We start from the raw sequence: 18124 nt of genomic DNA, 5'->3' as shown, positions 1-18124 counted from the left end.
CTATCAAGTTGTTTTTACTAAATTCATTTTCTTATCGCTTCCAGCACAATCCAATAAAATATAAATAAAACAGTTATCTTTATTTGGAAGAATTATAACCACAGAGAACTGATTATGAACACAGAACTCTATGATTATGACATTATTTTGACAGTAACGTCAAATAGTAATGGGAAGTCAAAGGATTGTCTACTTTTAAAAGATGTTTCTCTAACATTCATAATTAAGTTATCGAAATAGATAAGCCGCATAGATGTTATTTTTAAAACGACAGAACAGTGAGTGAGTTTTAAAGTTAATGGTTGTGATAGTATTTTTTTAAAAATGGCTCCACTTCCCTTGGAGGGTTTACAAACCCCCGTAGCAAATAGCGTGGGGCAAAATGCTATAAGTGCACCCCAAGAAGGAAATAGAGGCGGCATGATGTCTTTGGCAATGCTTATAGATTTTATTGTTCAAAGGACATATCATGAATTAACAGTGTTAGCTGAATTGTAAGCTATTATTAATAATTTGTTTAATTTGTCATATCTAAAACGTATCTTTTAGATTGCCAAGAAAAACTGATATGGAGAGAAAAATTGAAATATATAATTTTTCAACAAGGACTAGACAGTTATTTGTACGTTTGCTTGCTTTAGTTAAGTGGGCTAACAGTGCATCAAAAGTTGAAAAATCTGCTGTAAGCACTCTTTATTTACTTCTCAGAAAATTGGGCAAACCAGTTATTTTTTCTAGAGAATTATGGCCTTTTTGGATAAACAATCGCTATTATTTGTTGAAACTGCTGATATGTTAGCCAGAATGGCAAGGGAAACATTAGTTCAAGCTCGTCTTCCAAATTTCCATATTCCTGCAGCTGTTGAAGTATTAACCACAGGCACTTATGGAAGATTGCCAGCGTGCATACGTGAAAAAATTGTTCCTCCTGATCCTATTACACCTCAAGAAAAAAGAAACACACTTTTAAGGCTAAACCAAGTTATACAACATCGACTTGTGACTGGCAATTTGTTACCTCAAATGAAAAATCTCAAAGTATGCTTTGAAAATATTTATAAAATATGTTTATTATTAGAGATATTGTAGATTGAAAATGGAAGAGTAATTTTTCATGTACAACATGAGTTTGAGGTAGCCCTCACTGTAATGGGCGAAGGTCCAAATATACCATGGCGATTGCTAGAAATTGATATATTAGTAGAAGATAAAGAAACTGGAGGTATATTGACTTTATATATTCCTGGTTATTATTATGGTCTGGTCTCCTTTAATTTACCTATTTTTTAGATGGAAAGGCTTTGGTTCATTCTCTTCAAGTGCAATACATTCATCAGTTAATACAAGCTCGTCTTGTCGATCATTCACAACCTTTGACAGAAGTTTATAATTGTTTACATTTCTTTTGTCAATCTTTACAATTAGAAGTCTTGTACTCTCAGACTTTGAGATTAATGAGGGATAGATTGGATGACCATATCCATGTTGACGAGTATATTCCTGGAAAATGCTTAACTGTATCTTATTGGAGGGAATTAACGACTAAAGGAAAAGAATTGTCAAATAAAGATTTAAGATCTGAACTTGGATACAAGTTAACAATACAGGTTGATCAACATGATCCTGCAAGACCATTGGCTGTGCTTCATATTCCTTCCTTAGGAAATAAGGTATTTTATTAAGATCATATGTTGAATGGATTTTGAATGATGCAATTTTAGGAATCTGAGATAGCTGATAGGGCGATTAGAAGTGAAGTATTGTCAATGGAAAGACTACTTGTTCATACAATTTATGTACGGACAAGAAGTAGACTTAATGACATTAAGTTAGAACTACAAGGAATGTTAAAGGATGTTGAGTGTACGTTAAAACAATAGTTTGTGTAATATCTATAGGCATTAATAATTTTATAAATGTTAGGTACCTTACAAGGCTCTCCAGCAATACTTTCTGTGGCAATCCTTCAGCCTTGTTTAAGAGCCGAACAACTTCTTATTACAGTGGATACACATACAGGCATGCTGCAAAGTCATGTACCACAATATGACCCTCCTTTAATACCTGAGATCAACAATGTTTTGAATGGTGACCATTCAAAGCTTCCTTCTTATATATCAGAATTAAGGTAAATATATTTTAGCAGTAATTTGTTTTATAGTATTGGAAATTCTAAGTATTCTTTATCACTACTCAAATATAATGGGAAAAAAATGTAAAAAATGTAAATGAATGGTTAGCCAAGGTGGCTGGCAACTCCTTCTAAAGAAGCTTTCTAGTTGGCAAATGTATTTATTTAATTTTCTTATTTGCTGATATACTTTCCGCAGGAGTTCCTTAATCCTGGCTTTTCTTATTTCGGGCTCTCTTATTTCCATCACTAACAAATCATCAATTTCATTTTCCTATTTTTATTTTTTCCCGCGTTTGTTTTTCCAACCATCAATAATTTTGTAATTCCTCATTCACTCTCCTTCCATTAACAATAATTTGTCTATCGATTTAATATATCTGTTCTAGTGTGTATATTTCTCCATATATCTTTAACGAGTATTAACATATTTTTTCTATTTTTATTTTTGTTTATTTTCATTTTTGTTTTTATTTATATTCTTGTTTTGTGCTTAAGAGTTCTTAAAGTATTCATTTCATAAAATAATGCTCGCGTTCCTTGATATTCGTCGTTGTCTTGCTTCATTAGTTTTTTAAGAAGCTTATTCCATCATGTCAATGCAGTATGTGACACCCTATACACAAGACCAACTTCTGACGTTTTATAGGTTGGGAAATCTTTTAAAAAATTCCATAAAAATGTGAAGTTACATCCAAACAATTCAAAAATAACATAATGACTCGATTGACGATAAAGGGCAGTAAATTTTAATTCACTAATAAGTTGGTATCACTCGTAATTATTACATTTATGAACTTGTTTGATTCTTGATCTATATTTGGATTTTTTCTTAGGAAAACGATTGTTTGATGATTTGTTTGGTTTCTCTATAGTATATAATTTAGTTACAAAAACATTAGAAAGTGTTAAACATAAAAATAATCGTGAGACATTCCTCCAAAGTCACCTATTAAGTCAGACCTCTATTTACCCAATTTTCTATATATACTGTGTTCCAATTTTTACATACTTCTCATCATATTTATATAGGTTGAGAGTCACTATCTAAAAACTAGGAAATTATTCTTATTATTATATTTTAGATTTTTATTAGTATTAATAAATTTTGAATTTTGTAATTATAAATTTATATTTGGATTAAATAACTAATAATTTATTATGTGTACGAAATCACACTAGTTAGGCCTATAAAAAGTTTTACTTACAATAAATTGAAAAATATTTATAAGTTTCTCGAAAATAGAAAAAATCATCAGGTTATAAATGAATTTTCAGTAGTGAAGTTGCAAACTTGTGTAATTAACCATATATTAAGAAAGGTCTAGGATTAATAGATTGACATTATTTAAACCATAAGAACTGGTTATAATGGTGCTGGTGTTATTCAGATACTGGATTACAAAAAGACGCTGTGAGAAAACTCTACAGCATCTGCCTGCGACGGCACATGAACGATTGCCTCTGCTTCATATTCCAGATCACCCCATTACCAAAATCGGAAAACACCACATGTATATTCAACTCCACAGACATACTAATGTGGTATTGGTGAGTAATTATTATTCACAAAAAATGGTTCAATTTACCGAATGTCATTATTCTATAGATCGTGGAAATTAACGAAAAAGAGAATAATCCATGTGAAATTGATTGCTCCTTTTACATATGTGTTGTGAAACATTCAAGCATTGACGATAACCCCAATGACGAGACTATTGAGACCGAAATTCCCAAAGTTTTTTTGAAGGTTCAGACGTTGATTGAGTTTGATACATTTGTTGCTACTCATGGTCCTTTTACATGTATAGATGGTATGTATTAGATTATGGTGAAATATGTAATTTCTAAAAGCCTTCTAAAATCTATCCAAAGTAGCAGTGAAGTCACATCATCTCAATTTATGTTGCCGCATTTAACAATCAAAGCGCAGAACAATGTTTTGCCGGCTTATAACCACTTATAAGTTCATTATCACTAATGAATTTTGCAGACATTTTACAACCGAACGACTTTTACAAGCCGATTTGGTTACATATTCGAACGTACCAGAAGCATTGTATCTCTGTCGGCATTAAAACGAATTTACAAATTGCAATAACCATTACATCTTATACACATCATCATCATATCATCATATACATCTTGGTGACGTGAGTTCACTGCTTCTTTGGATAGACTATATGTGAATTTCATTACATTTTCTATAATATCCCTTTGTTTATAGGTAGTTTAGATGCAGATCATACTGAGCCCAACTCACTGAAACGAAAAGGTTGTCTTAAGCCAGAATCAGCAACGAGAAGATCCAAGCAGCCGGCATATTTCATAGCAGAATTAGCTCACGTCGTTGCTATGTGTGACGAAAGACTTCCCTATGTAACTGTAGCCAGCGAACTAACCAAAAAGAATATCTTCCATCAAGGTCTTCAAGTAGAAGCAAACGCCACGGGCTTGGTATTGAAACTTATTCAATTACCACCACCAACGCCTGAAATTGGCCATTCACCTGCCTGGATGGCCTTATTGAAACGTTTGCTGTCTGTCTCTATAAGAATATTGATGAAGGGCAACGTCAAAAGTTGGATAGTGGAATTCGTATTTTACTCAACTCCGTTGTCGAGCACCCACGCGAAAGAACAAGGTCCTAGAAGACCTATCTACTTTCAGTATGAGATGACTACAATCGATCAAACATCCAAGACTGTCGATAGTTTATTGAGCGACTGGTGGCAAATCGTTAACTTATATACTATTGTTCACGATTTGAGTGAATATCTCAAAGTTGATAAGTACAACTTTTTGGGCAACTTATTCTCAATTAAATCATATAACTACAGCAAACTGGTACTGTGTTACGGACCTGAAAAAGGAGCAATGGTGTCTGTTGTCTGGAACAGTCAAGATAAAGCTTTCAAGTTAACATTCGGTGCGATGCACAATTCTTTAAATGCCCATTCATTAATTCAAGAACAACTTGAGGCTCACTTGAACGAATATCGGAACTTAGCGCAAATAATACAGTTGTTGACAGAGACTTATGAACCATTATTATCAATTAGTAAGTTGCCGACATTACCTCAGTTAGGCGTGCATACGAACAGACCTAAAGTTCCAATACAAACTTTCACCATAATGCCTCAGTCAAGTACATTAATTCGCATTGCGTTTCAAGGCATGTACTGCTTGGAGTTGCGCATCCGTGGTGGTGGATTGGTATCTTTGAGAGATGGTGCCTATAGTCGATTTGACAGAAGTAATGTGGTTGATGTTTTTAGTCCCACACCCGGCTTGAAGACCTTTTTGTCCAAATACGTCGATGAAAGCGCCGTATTTAGACGAAGAAGCCAAAGCGAAGATGATAATCCACCAAGCCCGATGGAAATCGATGGTGGAGGTAACTTTTTGGGTCCACATCGACCGCCTCAGTCACCTGCCGGAGGTAGAGCGGAGCCAGGACTTCGTTTCCATCCACCTTTGACACCTCCCTCTGGTTCAAATCCTCATACCCCGGCATCGCCGCATACTGCAAATATTAGTCAGCCTCATGCTAGTTTCGGCTCGAGTCCAGCGACCTCATTCAATATGGCGTCGCCCACTTCATTGTCAGCCAATATTAATCCGAGCCCCATGCCCCATCCTAGTCCGAGCTCGGGGTTAGTGCCAAATTCACCTCTGAACCCACAATTAGCGAGTCCTGGGGGGTTATTAAGTAATTCCAGTCCCGGTCCTCAAGGGACGAATCTGCCGGGTCATTCCCCCGTCGGAAGTTATATGCCGTCAAGTCATACGGACGGTAGTCCGTTCCCGGCATCACAAAGTCCGGCCGCTTCGAACTGGCCGGGATCGCCCAGTATGCCCCGGCCATCTCCAGCTAGACCAGGTCAATCGCCAGGTGGTCCGGTAATGCACAGCCCTCAACAAATTGATTTGAAGACCGGAAGTCATTTGGCCCGAGTTTTGCCGCAACGATCTTGGGCCGGTGCGGTTCCGACTTTGCTAACGCACGAGGCTTTAGAATCGCTGTGCTGCCCGTCTGCCCATCCTCAATGTATTCCAGGACCAGAGATGAGCTCCTTAGAAAGATTTTTAGGATGCGTTTATATGCGTAGGCAGTTGCAACGGTTCGTCCATAACGAAAGCTATCTTACCGCAATACCCAATAATGAACCGGGAGTAATACACTTTAAAGTCAACGAAATGCTGCAATGCAGGATAGGTTTAAACACTCAGCATCTTCAAAGTTTACATATCAAGATAACACCTTTAAGCGACCACAAAGACGTTTGGTCTATGGAGGAGATACAAATATTGGAACGATTTTTTGAAACAAGAGCGGCTGCACCACCTTATAAACCAACGTCCACGTTTACGTTTTGTAGCATGTTGAACTGTCCGCCGAATGTGTTGAAGGACTTTATTCAAATTATGAGATTGGATATGATGCCTCAGTTAGCCCAGCAAGGAATGAAATGGTCCGTCCAATGGTTACTCAGGATACCGCCTAACGCCATTCCAATTGTTCCGACAGGCACTCAAGGCGTGTTAGCTTTTAGACAAAAGATTCTTTTCTTTGTAAGTAGTTTCGAAAGAATATAGTCATTATTCTAATAATTGTATGCGTAGATTCAGATAACCAGGATAGTATATCCGCCTAGTATGGAACCACCTTCAGTTGTTTTACCTCTTATTTACGACATTGCTGGGAATACTACGCAGTTAGCTGAAAAGCGAGAAGCAGGTCCAGTTCCTGCAATGACAGCCGCTAGTCAGTTATTGAGACATTTTTGCCAAATGCATGTAAGTATCTCATATGTTTTACTACTGAAATTAATAAGTATTTTAAACATAACATTTTCAATTCGGCCAATCAATAAATTTGTCTTAGTATTAATTTTTAAAATACTAATTAGCATATATAATTTTTTTTCTCTCGATCATGTTCACACTTCTGTTAAATATATTAGGTGGTTGTATTTATTCTGATCATTTTTTCATAAAAAAAACAAGTGTCTAATTCTGCCGAATGGTGGCATGTGCACAAGGATTTAAATTTGCAACGTTGCCAGTCCCTGGAAATTATACGTACATTTGAAGAATATTATATAAATAGAATAAATTATCTTGAATTCACAAATTAACCTAATATTTTTGTTGAGACTCAAATTAAAAATTTTTGTAATCTATAATATAAAACAATTTTATAAACATATTTCAATTTAAAATAATTTTGAAAAAAAAAGAAAATAAAACAATATCTAATTATTTATCAATATATAAACATTACAATAACAAAAGCAATTTATAGTTATCGCAAATTATTCGTATACTTGAAGAGATATTCTTAAATTCACAAATAAACATAAAACTGAAGTTCAAATTTAAGTACGTTTACTATATATTATTTAAGTTTATGTATGTGAAAGTAATTTAACCTTTTATAAACGTATTTAATTTTAAAAGGAAAAATAAAACAATAAAACAACATGTATGGCAACATGTAAAATATAATTTATTTATCATATATAAAAACAAAAGCAACCATTTACCTTTAAAATTATTGAATATCTTTCACGGGACTAAAAAATACCTTCATTGTTTCCTCGTCAAATCTGTTCGATATGTAACAACACTATGGAAACTCCTCTCTCAATAAAAACAAGGAATGCAATTCAAATAGATATGCATTAAGCCTGGGTGTAGAATATACACATATACATTCATGACTATATTCTTTTAACATTTCATAATGTCCGTCATTCATTATGATTAACATTAAATCTTCTTCCTTTAAATTACGGTAGATATCCAGAAATTAAGATTGTGATTTACATAACAACACACATTCTCTATTTTTGAACTCATTTGCCCATACTTCAACACTTGTAGTGTCACTTTTATGTTTTGTACCTGTGGAATTCAATTTGTTTGCTTGCTGAATATTATATAAATCTTTATGAATCAATAACTCTAGTCTTTAGTCAATTTCTAACAGCTGGTTTGAAACCTTGATTTCTAACCTTGAAATTCTTCAAGCGAGTTAAATTTCAATGTTTCTTGTTCAATTTTAACACTGTGGAATGACTATGGACTGTGATTTTGACGAGATATACTCACATGAAGGACATCGAGTCATATTTATCTGTACCAACGTCAAATGCAAATAGCCCTTGTAGTTCGTTGTATTCTACCTCTAGATTGCTTGTAAATGGCACCGTCGAAAAACCGTAAAGCCAACCGTAACACCGTAAAGCCAAAGCCTCTTAAGCCTTTATTGACAAAATTGTATCGATACAATATATGTTAATTAAAATATCTTGCATCATTCTCTACAACTTTTTCTCATCTTTCTATCAGCATGGTGATACCGTGTCGAAAGAATGATGTTGGTTCAGCTTCTATCGATCGGAGTTTAGTGCCAACCCAGCCACCGTACAATCGATAAGAACAAGTGATAGTCATTCAATTTTAGCAGCTCCTAATAGAATACACCTGTTGATCCAATTTTATCGACAGCAAGGCTTTATGCCAATAAATATTCCGTTTAGATATGAATGTGGATGTTAATATGTTACAATACGCCACAGAAAAATATTTTTCAATGAAACACTAGTAAGAAGAACAGTGGTAGTATCTTTTTGGATCTTACCGGTCTCAGGAAAACAGTTGAATCATCAACTTTTTTGGTCCTGCATCAAAATACATGCAAGCACCTGATTGAAAAATAAAAGCAAACAGGAACCTATTTCGTTTGTTAAGACCATTCTATAAACACTTACACAAAAAGAATATGCCTAGTTTTGATTGCTAATTAAGCAAGTATTGCTTAAAACTATACATATTTAAACACATTCTATTTAAAGTATTTAAGATTCATAATAAGTGTATTGTTTATTGTTAAAATGTGTATTATTTATGGAAAAAACTAGATTTTAAAAAATACTTACCGCTATTCACTTATATATTGTAGAGTATTTTGCCAATACATGACAATCAACGACTAGTTCTGAATAATCATTTAATGATAACAGTAGGTTAAATCATTTGTAAAGTATGTTTTTTTACAATATAGTAAGAATCGCAATAAAATGTGAAAACTTAATTTCAGGCTAGCAGTATGGAATGTACAGTATACCCTGCCTTAAAAGAACTTCTGCAGAATCTAATACTACCCACGGATCCACAACCTAGTCCCGGTGGTCCTGGGGGCGTACAGCAAATACAATCACCAGCGATGCCGTTACCAGGTCAGGGTGCTAATCCAGGATATCAGCCCCATATGCAAGTTGGTATGATGGGCCCACAATAGCCATCAAAATCAAATTCAGTGTTGTGTACATAATTCGTTATAGTTTTTAATCTAAGGCTATATAATTTATTAAAGGGTTTTTTATTAACTTGATCTGATTTTTAATACTCCTTTCTTTACCGATTCGTAAGACGTGTTTCAATTAAAGGAAATTTTCCTTCATTCTGAATGTCTGATACATCCTAAGTTACCTGCGTTATTCCCACATTTCATTAAGTAGTACGGACATTCATTTTCATTTTAAGCATCTTCGTGTATGCGTATTTAAAGATTATTATGAATGACAGATTAATAATAATTTTAGTACAGAATGTGGTTAACTTAATAATTGATTATAATAATCTCTCCTATGTATATGTGTGCCCATATGTTAAAGTTTAAATTATTCTACATAACTCTTATTTTCTTCTAAAATTGATTTTTTAATGAATTTACCTTTTTTTTATTAATCTAGAGTCATGTTTGAATTTTTATTGTCGTCATTGAGATAAAAAGGCGAGGCGAGGAGTTATGTAGGAGAACTTAATTAATCTTCTCATCACCCTCAAATCTACACTGTTCCAATATGCACTTATGCTGAGTATATTATAAAATATGATCTTGTTTTGTTATATAACATTATTTTTATTTAGAGAGAACTTACTACTTTTTCATAATTACACACTACATTTTCTTGGACTCTTATAAATCAATCATTGATGCTAAAACATGAGCACTAACCTATCAATAAGATTTATGCAATTAATACATGCCACATTTATTTGAACATCACTGTACTAGATATTATTGCTCTTCTGATTATTTCTGTCACCAAAAAATTTAAATTAGATTTGACATTTCCTTAGGCTTAGTAAAACAAAAGCAGTTTTTTCGTTGCTACATAAACCGTTTCCAGTAGAATACGTTTGACATTCGGTCAACTGTCAGATATTATGAAATTTTTTGAGATTTTGAAAATATTTCAATCAGGAAAGTATTTGACGGTAGATACTTTATAACAGACTAGAGTTTCATTCATAATTGTGCGATATATACAACCACAAATGCTGAAATTTTTCAGCTTAACAGATTTAAAAAAAGATTAACTAAAAAAGTACTATTTGAATATTGTGTACCATTTTCTCTCGTAGCAATGACAACCAGAGCAACGAAAAAATCCTAGATCATAGGTAAGAAATGCTTGAAGTATAAAAAAGTGTACTGAAAACTAGTATTTTAAGGAAGGAGCTGTGAATGGTAAATAAAATATAAAATGATCTTAAATTTATTTATTTGGGTTTCCTTCATATATTATTCATTCATTCATCGGTTATGGTTAAAAAGTAAACCTTTATAAAATAGAGTATGTTTAGAATCTCCGAAATCTGAAATACCAAATTAGAATCCGGAAATAAACACGTTTAAAAAGGAAAACGAGAATTGAAAAATAAGAAATTATAAAAAATATTGCGTATCAATATTTAATACAACTTATACATTAATAAAACGACGTAACTTTAAACGTATTTAAGCCTTTTACAATAAATAACGATTAATTCACATCAGTCTTTCAACGAGCGTGTATAAGGAGTTGGAGTTGAGGATCGGTGGTAACTATCATTACGCACACTTATCCATATCACCTGAAGGACAGATCACCGCCTTCTGCGCGTCGGGTATTAGCGGCACCGAGGAATTGCTCAGGCTTTCGTTAGATGCCTGCTTCATTGAGATATTATCGAAGTTTGACGTCGCCTTGTCCAAGCTGACCGAGGAGGATGCCGGTCGCAGTTGACATATCACTAAATTCTGGGTCTCCTTGATCAGTGGCGCTGACGGCTTGTCCAGCGTCTCGTTCGATACCTCGATAATGGTCTTATCGTCCAGACTTTTGGACGCCGGTTTACATTCATTGATGGAGTGAAAGAATTGCGAGCGTAGAATGGCCGCTTGCGATGATAGTTTTCTGGGTGGTTTGTTCTCCTCAATGTCAATATAGATGCTGTCATTGGACAGGGTGTCTTGGAGTGGAGATACTTTGCCGACGGACTGTTTGGAACAACGCGCTCTGAAGCTGCAGCTGCTGCCGATGCTGGTTTTTTCCGCTTGATTAGCGGCAATATAACTGATATTATCATCGAACCTAACTCGTTCCGAAGTACAGTCTTCTGTTGTCATACAGCTGCACGAATCACTGCCGTTGGCTGACTGAAAATGATAAAATATTTATTAATGATATAACTCCAATGAAAAACGTGGAATTGCTTTAACTAAATAAGGACAATACTGTGAACAAAATATATAATATCTACATCTATTTGATATTAAAAAGACAAATATCTTTGGAAAAATTGTTAGCAAAGTTTATATTATAGGTTTAAAAGAATTATCACATCGTTTAAGAAATCACATTTGAAGTCTCAGTTGCAACAAAAAAAAGGATGTCGGTTTGGTAAAATATATTTCGAAATGCTTCTTTCTTAATCAAGTCAGATGGTGCATTTAAATTGGTGAAATCCTTTGAGCAATACAATGTTTAGTGTTCAGACATAATCGTTACATTTCAATAAACGATATAATCGAATTATAATTAGTTAGTTCCAATTATATTAGTACTTGACCAAGATAACAAAAGGAAGAAAAATAATTGACATAAATCAGATTATATATCTTTCACGTCAGTGGTTATAATCGATATATTATATATTTTACCATAATCAATATATTTTGATTATAGATGACATGTATGTCAAATGAACAAGATAAATAATTGGCTCTATTAGCTGAATAGAGAAAAAGTGTTCTTCGTTTTTTTAAGTCAAAGTCAATTTCTATTATTAATTTTTTTAAAGTAAATATCACTCAAAAGTTACATTAATGATACGATCAAAGAAGTTTCTTTTGCAGACATACTAAAGTTCTGCCAAGTTAAAAGGTCTACAAAATCCGTGAGATCAAATAGTTTGTTCTGACTATCAAACGCGATGGCTCTTTGTTATAACAGCTTAATATCTTAAATTGTAACAAAAAAACTGAACACATTTTAACAATTAATCAAAAGAAAACAAACCAATGCATCTTATAGCAAATTATTTGACAAACAAGCGTTAATTTATTTTAAAAATGAATTGATTATGAACAATCTGGAAGAAGAAAAATGGGTGAAAATATACTACTTTTCAAACATTTGAAAAAAAAAGGTTGTCTCTAATGGCGATTATCGAATAAAAGTTATTTTGAATAAACTGGTAATGTTTTATGTTTAAATATATGGATTACTTTACATACCAAATATTATATGTTTTAAATTATTATGATGAATTATTTTGGTGATTATAAAGACATCAAAAATACTAGTAACTCTACAGTTTGCTTTTAATTAAATTAATATCATACCTTATAGTTTATAATACTCCCGGCAAGAGCTCGAACACTGGCGCCACCATCGTCCAACGTTATACTAGCATTAACAGATTCCGTTAAGCTGCTCAAGCTAAATCGTTGAGTAGATACTAAATCAGCTTGGACTTCCAGGCGTTGAGTGGCTTGATGTAAGCTACCAGCTAAAGCCACCTAAAATAGATCAATATTAATTATTACAAACACCTAACGGTAACATAACACATTAGGTGCTAGCATATATTTTGATCAGCGAAACTAAGTATACGTTAAAAATCATCGTGGTCCGGAGATTCAGCTACTTTCGAAACTATTGGTATATTCGTCCGCCCAATAAACGTTGGGCATTTATTTGTTTAACTATTAAAGCGTTTGATATGGCTTTTTATAAAGTTAATCATTGAATTTTGACAAGGTAATAGAGAATTATATATTTAAGTAATATCAATTAATCATCTAGTCTTCAGGAATTGCAGAAGTGCATGAAAAGATTCCATACCATTAATCCTGAAGAGGTAGTTATTTGGGAAAATATTGTACTTGCTACGGCTGTATGATTGTTGATAACGAAGAGTTATCTGCCAAATTATCAAAGTAGAGAAAAGCAGATCGAATAAGAAATTAAAGAAAATACTTGAAAAGAAAATATACTAAAAAAACACAAAATATTAACATCATTGAGTTTTGAGTCTTGATTTCGTTAAATATGGCGGTGGTTTTTTAGGGGTAAGCCCTTTCTCCATTAAATATATTAGCCTTGCCTTTATTTGAAAAAATGTTCTATTGCAGCTTTTATTGTATTGTAATAAATTAGTAAATAGTGGCTAGAAGTATAAAGGAATGTATCTACAGGGAAGTCGTTATAAAATGTTATATATAAAATGTATATATATATATATATATATATATATATATATATATATATAAATACATTTTTTAGTAAATGTCATAGTTAAGGTTCGTTGTTTTATATCCTTTAATTTATAATTAAAATCTTAATATTATGCAGCATTTTTCTTTTTACTTATTATATTAATCTATATATATCTGTATGGTATATATAGGTTAATATAAATCTTATGAACATTACCATTTAATTAAAAAAGTAATACAGAGGATATTTTACGTCTTGAAGACTAATACTATGCCGATATCAGAAGTTTGATTATAATTAAGACACACAGCAACTACTATTTCTAAAAATTGGGACGCACGCGCCAGCGTAATATATTCAATCTACCGGGCCACGATGCTTTTTAATGTATCCTGCGAAACTGTACGGTATCAAATAAACAACCTAACGTAACTGTTGCGTTTCAACAAATTGAGTTTATGAATATATATTAGTCCCAGTAAGTATCTGTTAGTATACTATATATTACTAGTACAAAATTAATTCAAAAACGTAAATAATATTAAAATATGAATAAAAATCATAATATTTTCTAGATACGACAGTATCGATAAAATTACAGTGTGGGTAAATTAAAGTGTCAAGTTTGGTATTGTCAGTTTTCGTTTGTTAAAATTAAAAGTGGAGATTTCCAGATGTTTACATGGAATGGGAAAGATGTAAAGAGAAAAAGACTACCACACAAATAGACTGAAAATGCCATTTTGAGCCATTTCAACATCGTGATCATTGCTTGCCGTCCCATATTTTTCTAGCACTGGCTCAGGTATTTTAACTAGTGATGAATAGTGGATTGACAATGATAATTTCAAGCGCAAAATATCATGGGTTAGTTCAAGAGTAACATCCACATAAAGACCGAAGGGAAAAATATTCATGGCCATAAAATATTGCTGTGTATATGGTAGGACCAACAAAGTGTGGTATATTACGAGCTGGTGAAAACGAATGAAACTCCAGATGTCTACCAACATCAATTCCATACATTCAGAGACGTATTGTTGCAATAGTTGTGATGGGTACACTGTTGTAGCCTGAATAGAAAGTTCTGTCGGCCGTTACGTACTCATCAAACATAGCACCTTCTGTTTTTGAAATGCTGAAGAAGTGCAAATATGCGGTGGCAAATTATTTCTACCAATATTTGTCAATAAATGCTAAATAATATTTATATTTCCAACATCATTAAATAATAAGAAATATAGTCAATATTTCCAATAAAACAGCCAATGCACGTCATACATGATGTTACATGTAATACCAAATTCAGTTTGGGAATTTCCTTCTCATTTTACTAATCAGCATTACTATAGTTAACAACAGACAAAATACTATCTGGTGCCTCGCAATGTGTAACTAATTCAGTCTAAAACATTCAATTTGTGTTGGTACTGGTCGACACTGTTGTCAATATTAATGACAATAAGTAGAAGTTCTAAACCGGCAAACATTGTTTTGATAAATTTCTAGCCACTCTTTAATATTTGTGAGTATTCTGATTAAAAATGTCAAGGCCATTAAATAGCCAGAGTCAGCCAAAATGCGTTAGAGAGTAATATTGATACTATTAAATATTAAGTTGCTGCAAATATTTTTTAGGGTATTGCAGCTACAATAAATATTAATATAAGCAATCAAGATCTCCTTGATGTTCCTGATCAAATTTATGAAATGTATAAAAACCGTGAGTAATTTTTTTGAGATAAACATAATTTAATACAATTATTTCAGAAAAAAAACTGGAAAGTTTTCGTAGAAAACTTAGGGACTCGCAGCTCTTTGACACTGTTAGTCAACATAGGATTTACATAGTGTAAAGATATCCCATATAAAAGATTAACACCCTCTAATGGAAGACATTGCTTTAAAAAAATACCATTTCAATTTATGTATCTAAACAAAACTCATAAGTCTAAAGACAAAGAAAGTTGATGGAAAAAGTAAAAGCTAAAATAACTTTCTTTTATTAGCTTGCTTATTAGTCATGATATTTTTTAATAATTCAATGTAGATATATTATTGTTCAAGGTGGATTGCTGGAACTGAGTTAGAATTTTGTCACTCAGTAAATATACACTAAATAACTGTGTTTTATGTAATTTACTTTTTTTTAGAAACAAGCCTGACAAAAAGATACATTGTAGAAAGATGCATTGTCTACAATAACACCTTTCGTTTAGTTAAACTTCATTAGACAGAAGCAGAAACTGACAAATGGTGGAATCATAAACAAATGTTCGATACATTAGAAATTAACAGTTTTGTAACTGACTTGAATAATGATTTTGATAGTGGAAGTGACAGTGAACGGATCAACATTTTTTTTGTTTTGGGCTTATGGCCCAATGATGACAATTACCAACACAGAGTGATAAGTGCGGAAACAACTAAAGATGTTTATATTTGATGTTATATAATTAATACAGTATAACTGTAGAAAATGATATAGACTTGACAAGGAAACACAAGAACGAAGGAAACAAGAATTAAATGTAAAAAGGGAAATATGCTCTCTAATGAAATACATTATATAGATTTACAATTATTAATTAGGTAGATTGGACCTCCAAGGGATACTATTACATAAAAAACGCGCCTCATAGGTGCTGTGGAATGTAAGGTGCTGCATAATGTAAATATAGCATCATGTTAGACAAAAAGCAAAACACATTAGAACCAAAATAAAACAAATATACTGGTTTGTCGGAAAATACTCTCAATTTGATCTAAAATCAAAGAGATTGATTTATCAGACAATCATAAAGCCAATTTGGACCTATAGGGTGCAGATATAGGGTTACACTAAAAATTCAAATCAACTAGTCAACGCTGTCAAAACAAAATTCTTCGATTAATTACTAATGCCTACCGTTACGTAACCAACGAAGAACTGCACGATGGCCTGGAAATCAAATGGATTTGCGAAGTTATCCAAGATTTCGGCTTGAAACACGAAAGAAGATTACTAAATCATACTAACGTGGAAGCAATACAACTACTGGACAACGCGCAGGATGTCAGAAGATTGAAGCGAGCCAAACAATACGAACTTATATAAAATGTATACTTTTAGTGTAAGCTATAGCTTAAGTTATTATAATTTTATAATTGAAGAGTACATATTGATGTATTTATCTCGCACTCGTCTTGCTTGTTAATTAATCCAAGTACAAATGAAATGTAGCAATAAATTAACTTATAATTAAGATTGTACTAAGCATGTACTAATGATAGATATAAGATGTACTAAGCAGCAAAAAAAGTAATAGAACAACTCTAACTTACAAACTATTGTGGCTGTTTAACTGTAGTTTAAATCATTCGCATTCGTTAGATGTACTACCATGTCAAAATAAATTATTTTTTATGACGTTATCATTATTGTATTTACATTAGTACTTCGTTATGGCAGAGTTAAAATAAACCAAAACTTAAATTTGATACGGTAACATTGCGACGTCATAAATTTTGATGACGTGCCTTGACTATTTCAGTGGAAGAACTACATAAAGGCAAAACATACCGTACTAGCGCTTTCCCTGTCTGTCTCCCTGAGTTGCACCTGGCTACCAGAGGCCAAACTGAGACTTGCTTCTCCAATGCTTGGATTGACCGCACCTTTTGAGCTGACAGCGTCCACCGAAGACGAATCCGGTGCAGGTGTAGGAGCATCATCGGAACTCGAATTTCCACCGCAACCACCGCTTCTGCACAACGACACCGGTACCACACCGTAAACATAAAATAACAGGATGGGAACACCTATTCCAACAGCTAGTCCTGCCAATAACGGCGATATCATTACCTGAAAATGTAATAATTTATTATTAAAAACATATTTTGGAAGTTTATGGTAAAATTTGCATAAAATTTAATAATATAAATTCGTTACTCATAGATTTGTTATCGAAATCAACAAAATACATATAAAACTTTACATAAACTCGTTATATTTTACAATGATAAATATTTAAAACTATTCCAATATGTATTAAAATACACTGTGTATCTGTGTAAATTATTTATTTGAATCTCGACTATTTATAACTGATTTTATTGCATTATTAATAATTGTGACCATCAATTATTACTGATAACTCAACCATAAATAATAATCACAAAATAGACAGACTAAGCGTTTATACATGTCCCATGTATAAAGTTTTAACCAAGTTTTGTTCGTCAGGGCCACTTGAGTGGTCGGACCTTAAGGTTGGTTAAGGCGAAAGATCGCAATATACACATATTATGTATTTGTATTATGAATGTAGATTTTAATGAAAGACTTACTAGTATTAAAATTACAATTAATCCATAATCATCTGGTCGGTCTAAAATGCAAATAATAAACCTTCTTGTTCGAAAACTGTATGTACGAAGAGGTTTCCTGCAG

At 32.8% G+C, this 18124-nt stretch overlaps 2 protein-coding genes across 4 annotated transcripts in view; one reads left to right on the top strand and one right to left on the bottom strand.

Moving 5' to 3' along the window:
- Window positions 1–158: 158 nt before the first annotated feature.
- MED14 (Mediator complex subunit 14) lies at window positions 159–9528 on the top strand. Of its 2 annotated transcripts, none has more exons than XM_076393990.1 (12): window positions 159–494; window positions 550–682; window positions 739–1038; window positions 1090–1222; window positions 1291–1670; window positions 1722–1863; window positions 1924–2128; window positions 3523–3682; window positions 3741–3945; window positions 4359–6706; window positions 6758–6931; window positions 9240–9528. In XM_076393990.1, exons 1-12 carry the CDS (start codon window positions 325–327, stop codon window positions 9438–9440), a joined length of 4551 nt encoding a protein of 1516 aa, XP_076250105.1. In that variant the 5' UTR covers window positions 159–324; the 3' UTR covers window positions 9441–9528. The 2 variants fall into 2 exon arrangements, with proteins under 2 accessions (XP_076250105.1, XP_076250106.1); XM_076393991.1 differs by having other exon boundaries at window positions 163–494; window positions 3741–3949; window positions 4363–6706.
- Window positions 9529–10693: 1165 nt separating this feature from the next.
- LOC143189967 (E3 ubiquitin-protein ligase RNF19A) overlaps window positions 10694–18124 on the bottom strand; it is a 115626-nt gene continuing 108195 nt past the window's right edge. For both annotated transcript variants that reach the window (XM_076393993.1, XM_076393992.1), the window contains exons 10-12: window positions 17255–17536; window positions 12816–12992; window positions 10694–11627 (exon numbers count right to left, since the gene is read on the bottom strand). In XM_076393993.1, coding sequence (XP_076250108.1) covers window positions 11040–11627; window positions 12816–12992; window positions 17255–17536 — 1047 coding nt within the window. In that variant the 3' untranslated portion in view covers window positions 10694–11039. The remainder of the gene's footprint in view (window positions 11628–12815; window positions 12993–17254; window positions 17537–18124) is intronic.

The sequence above is a fragment of the Rhynchophorus ferrugineus genome, unplaced genomic scaffold (assembly GCF_030347505.1).
Source record: "Rhynchophorus ferrugineus isolate W39M unplaced genomic scaffold, kcgeb_rfMv2 rfM2, whole genome shotgun sequence".
Lineage (NCBI taxonomy): Eukaryota > Metazoa > Arthropoda > Insecta > Coleoptera > Curculionidae > Rhynchophorus > Rhynchophorus ferrugineus.
This window is presented reverse-complemented; position numbering and strand designations above follow the sequence as displayed.

Excerpts from the sequence above, each read along its gene's own strand:
- MED14 (XM_076393990.1), top strand. The coding sequence starts at position 325 with ATGGCTCCACTTCCCTTGGAGGGTTTACAAACCCCCGTAGCAAATAGC. Across the intron at positions 495-549 it reads TTAACAGTGTTAGCTGAATT|ATTGCCAAGAAAAACTGATA; the intron begins GTAAGCTATTAT and ends CGTATCTTTTAG. Across the intron at positions 1,223-1,290 it reads AGAAGATAAAGAAACTGGAG|ATGGAAAGGCTTTGGTTCAT; the intron begins GTATATTGACTT and ends CCTATTTTTTAG.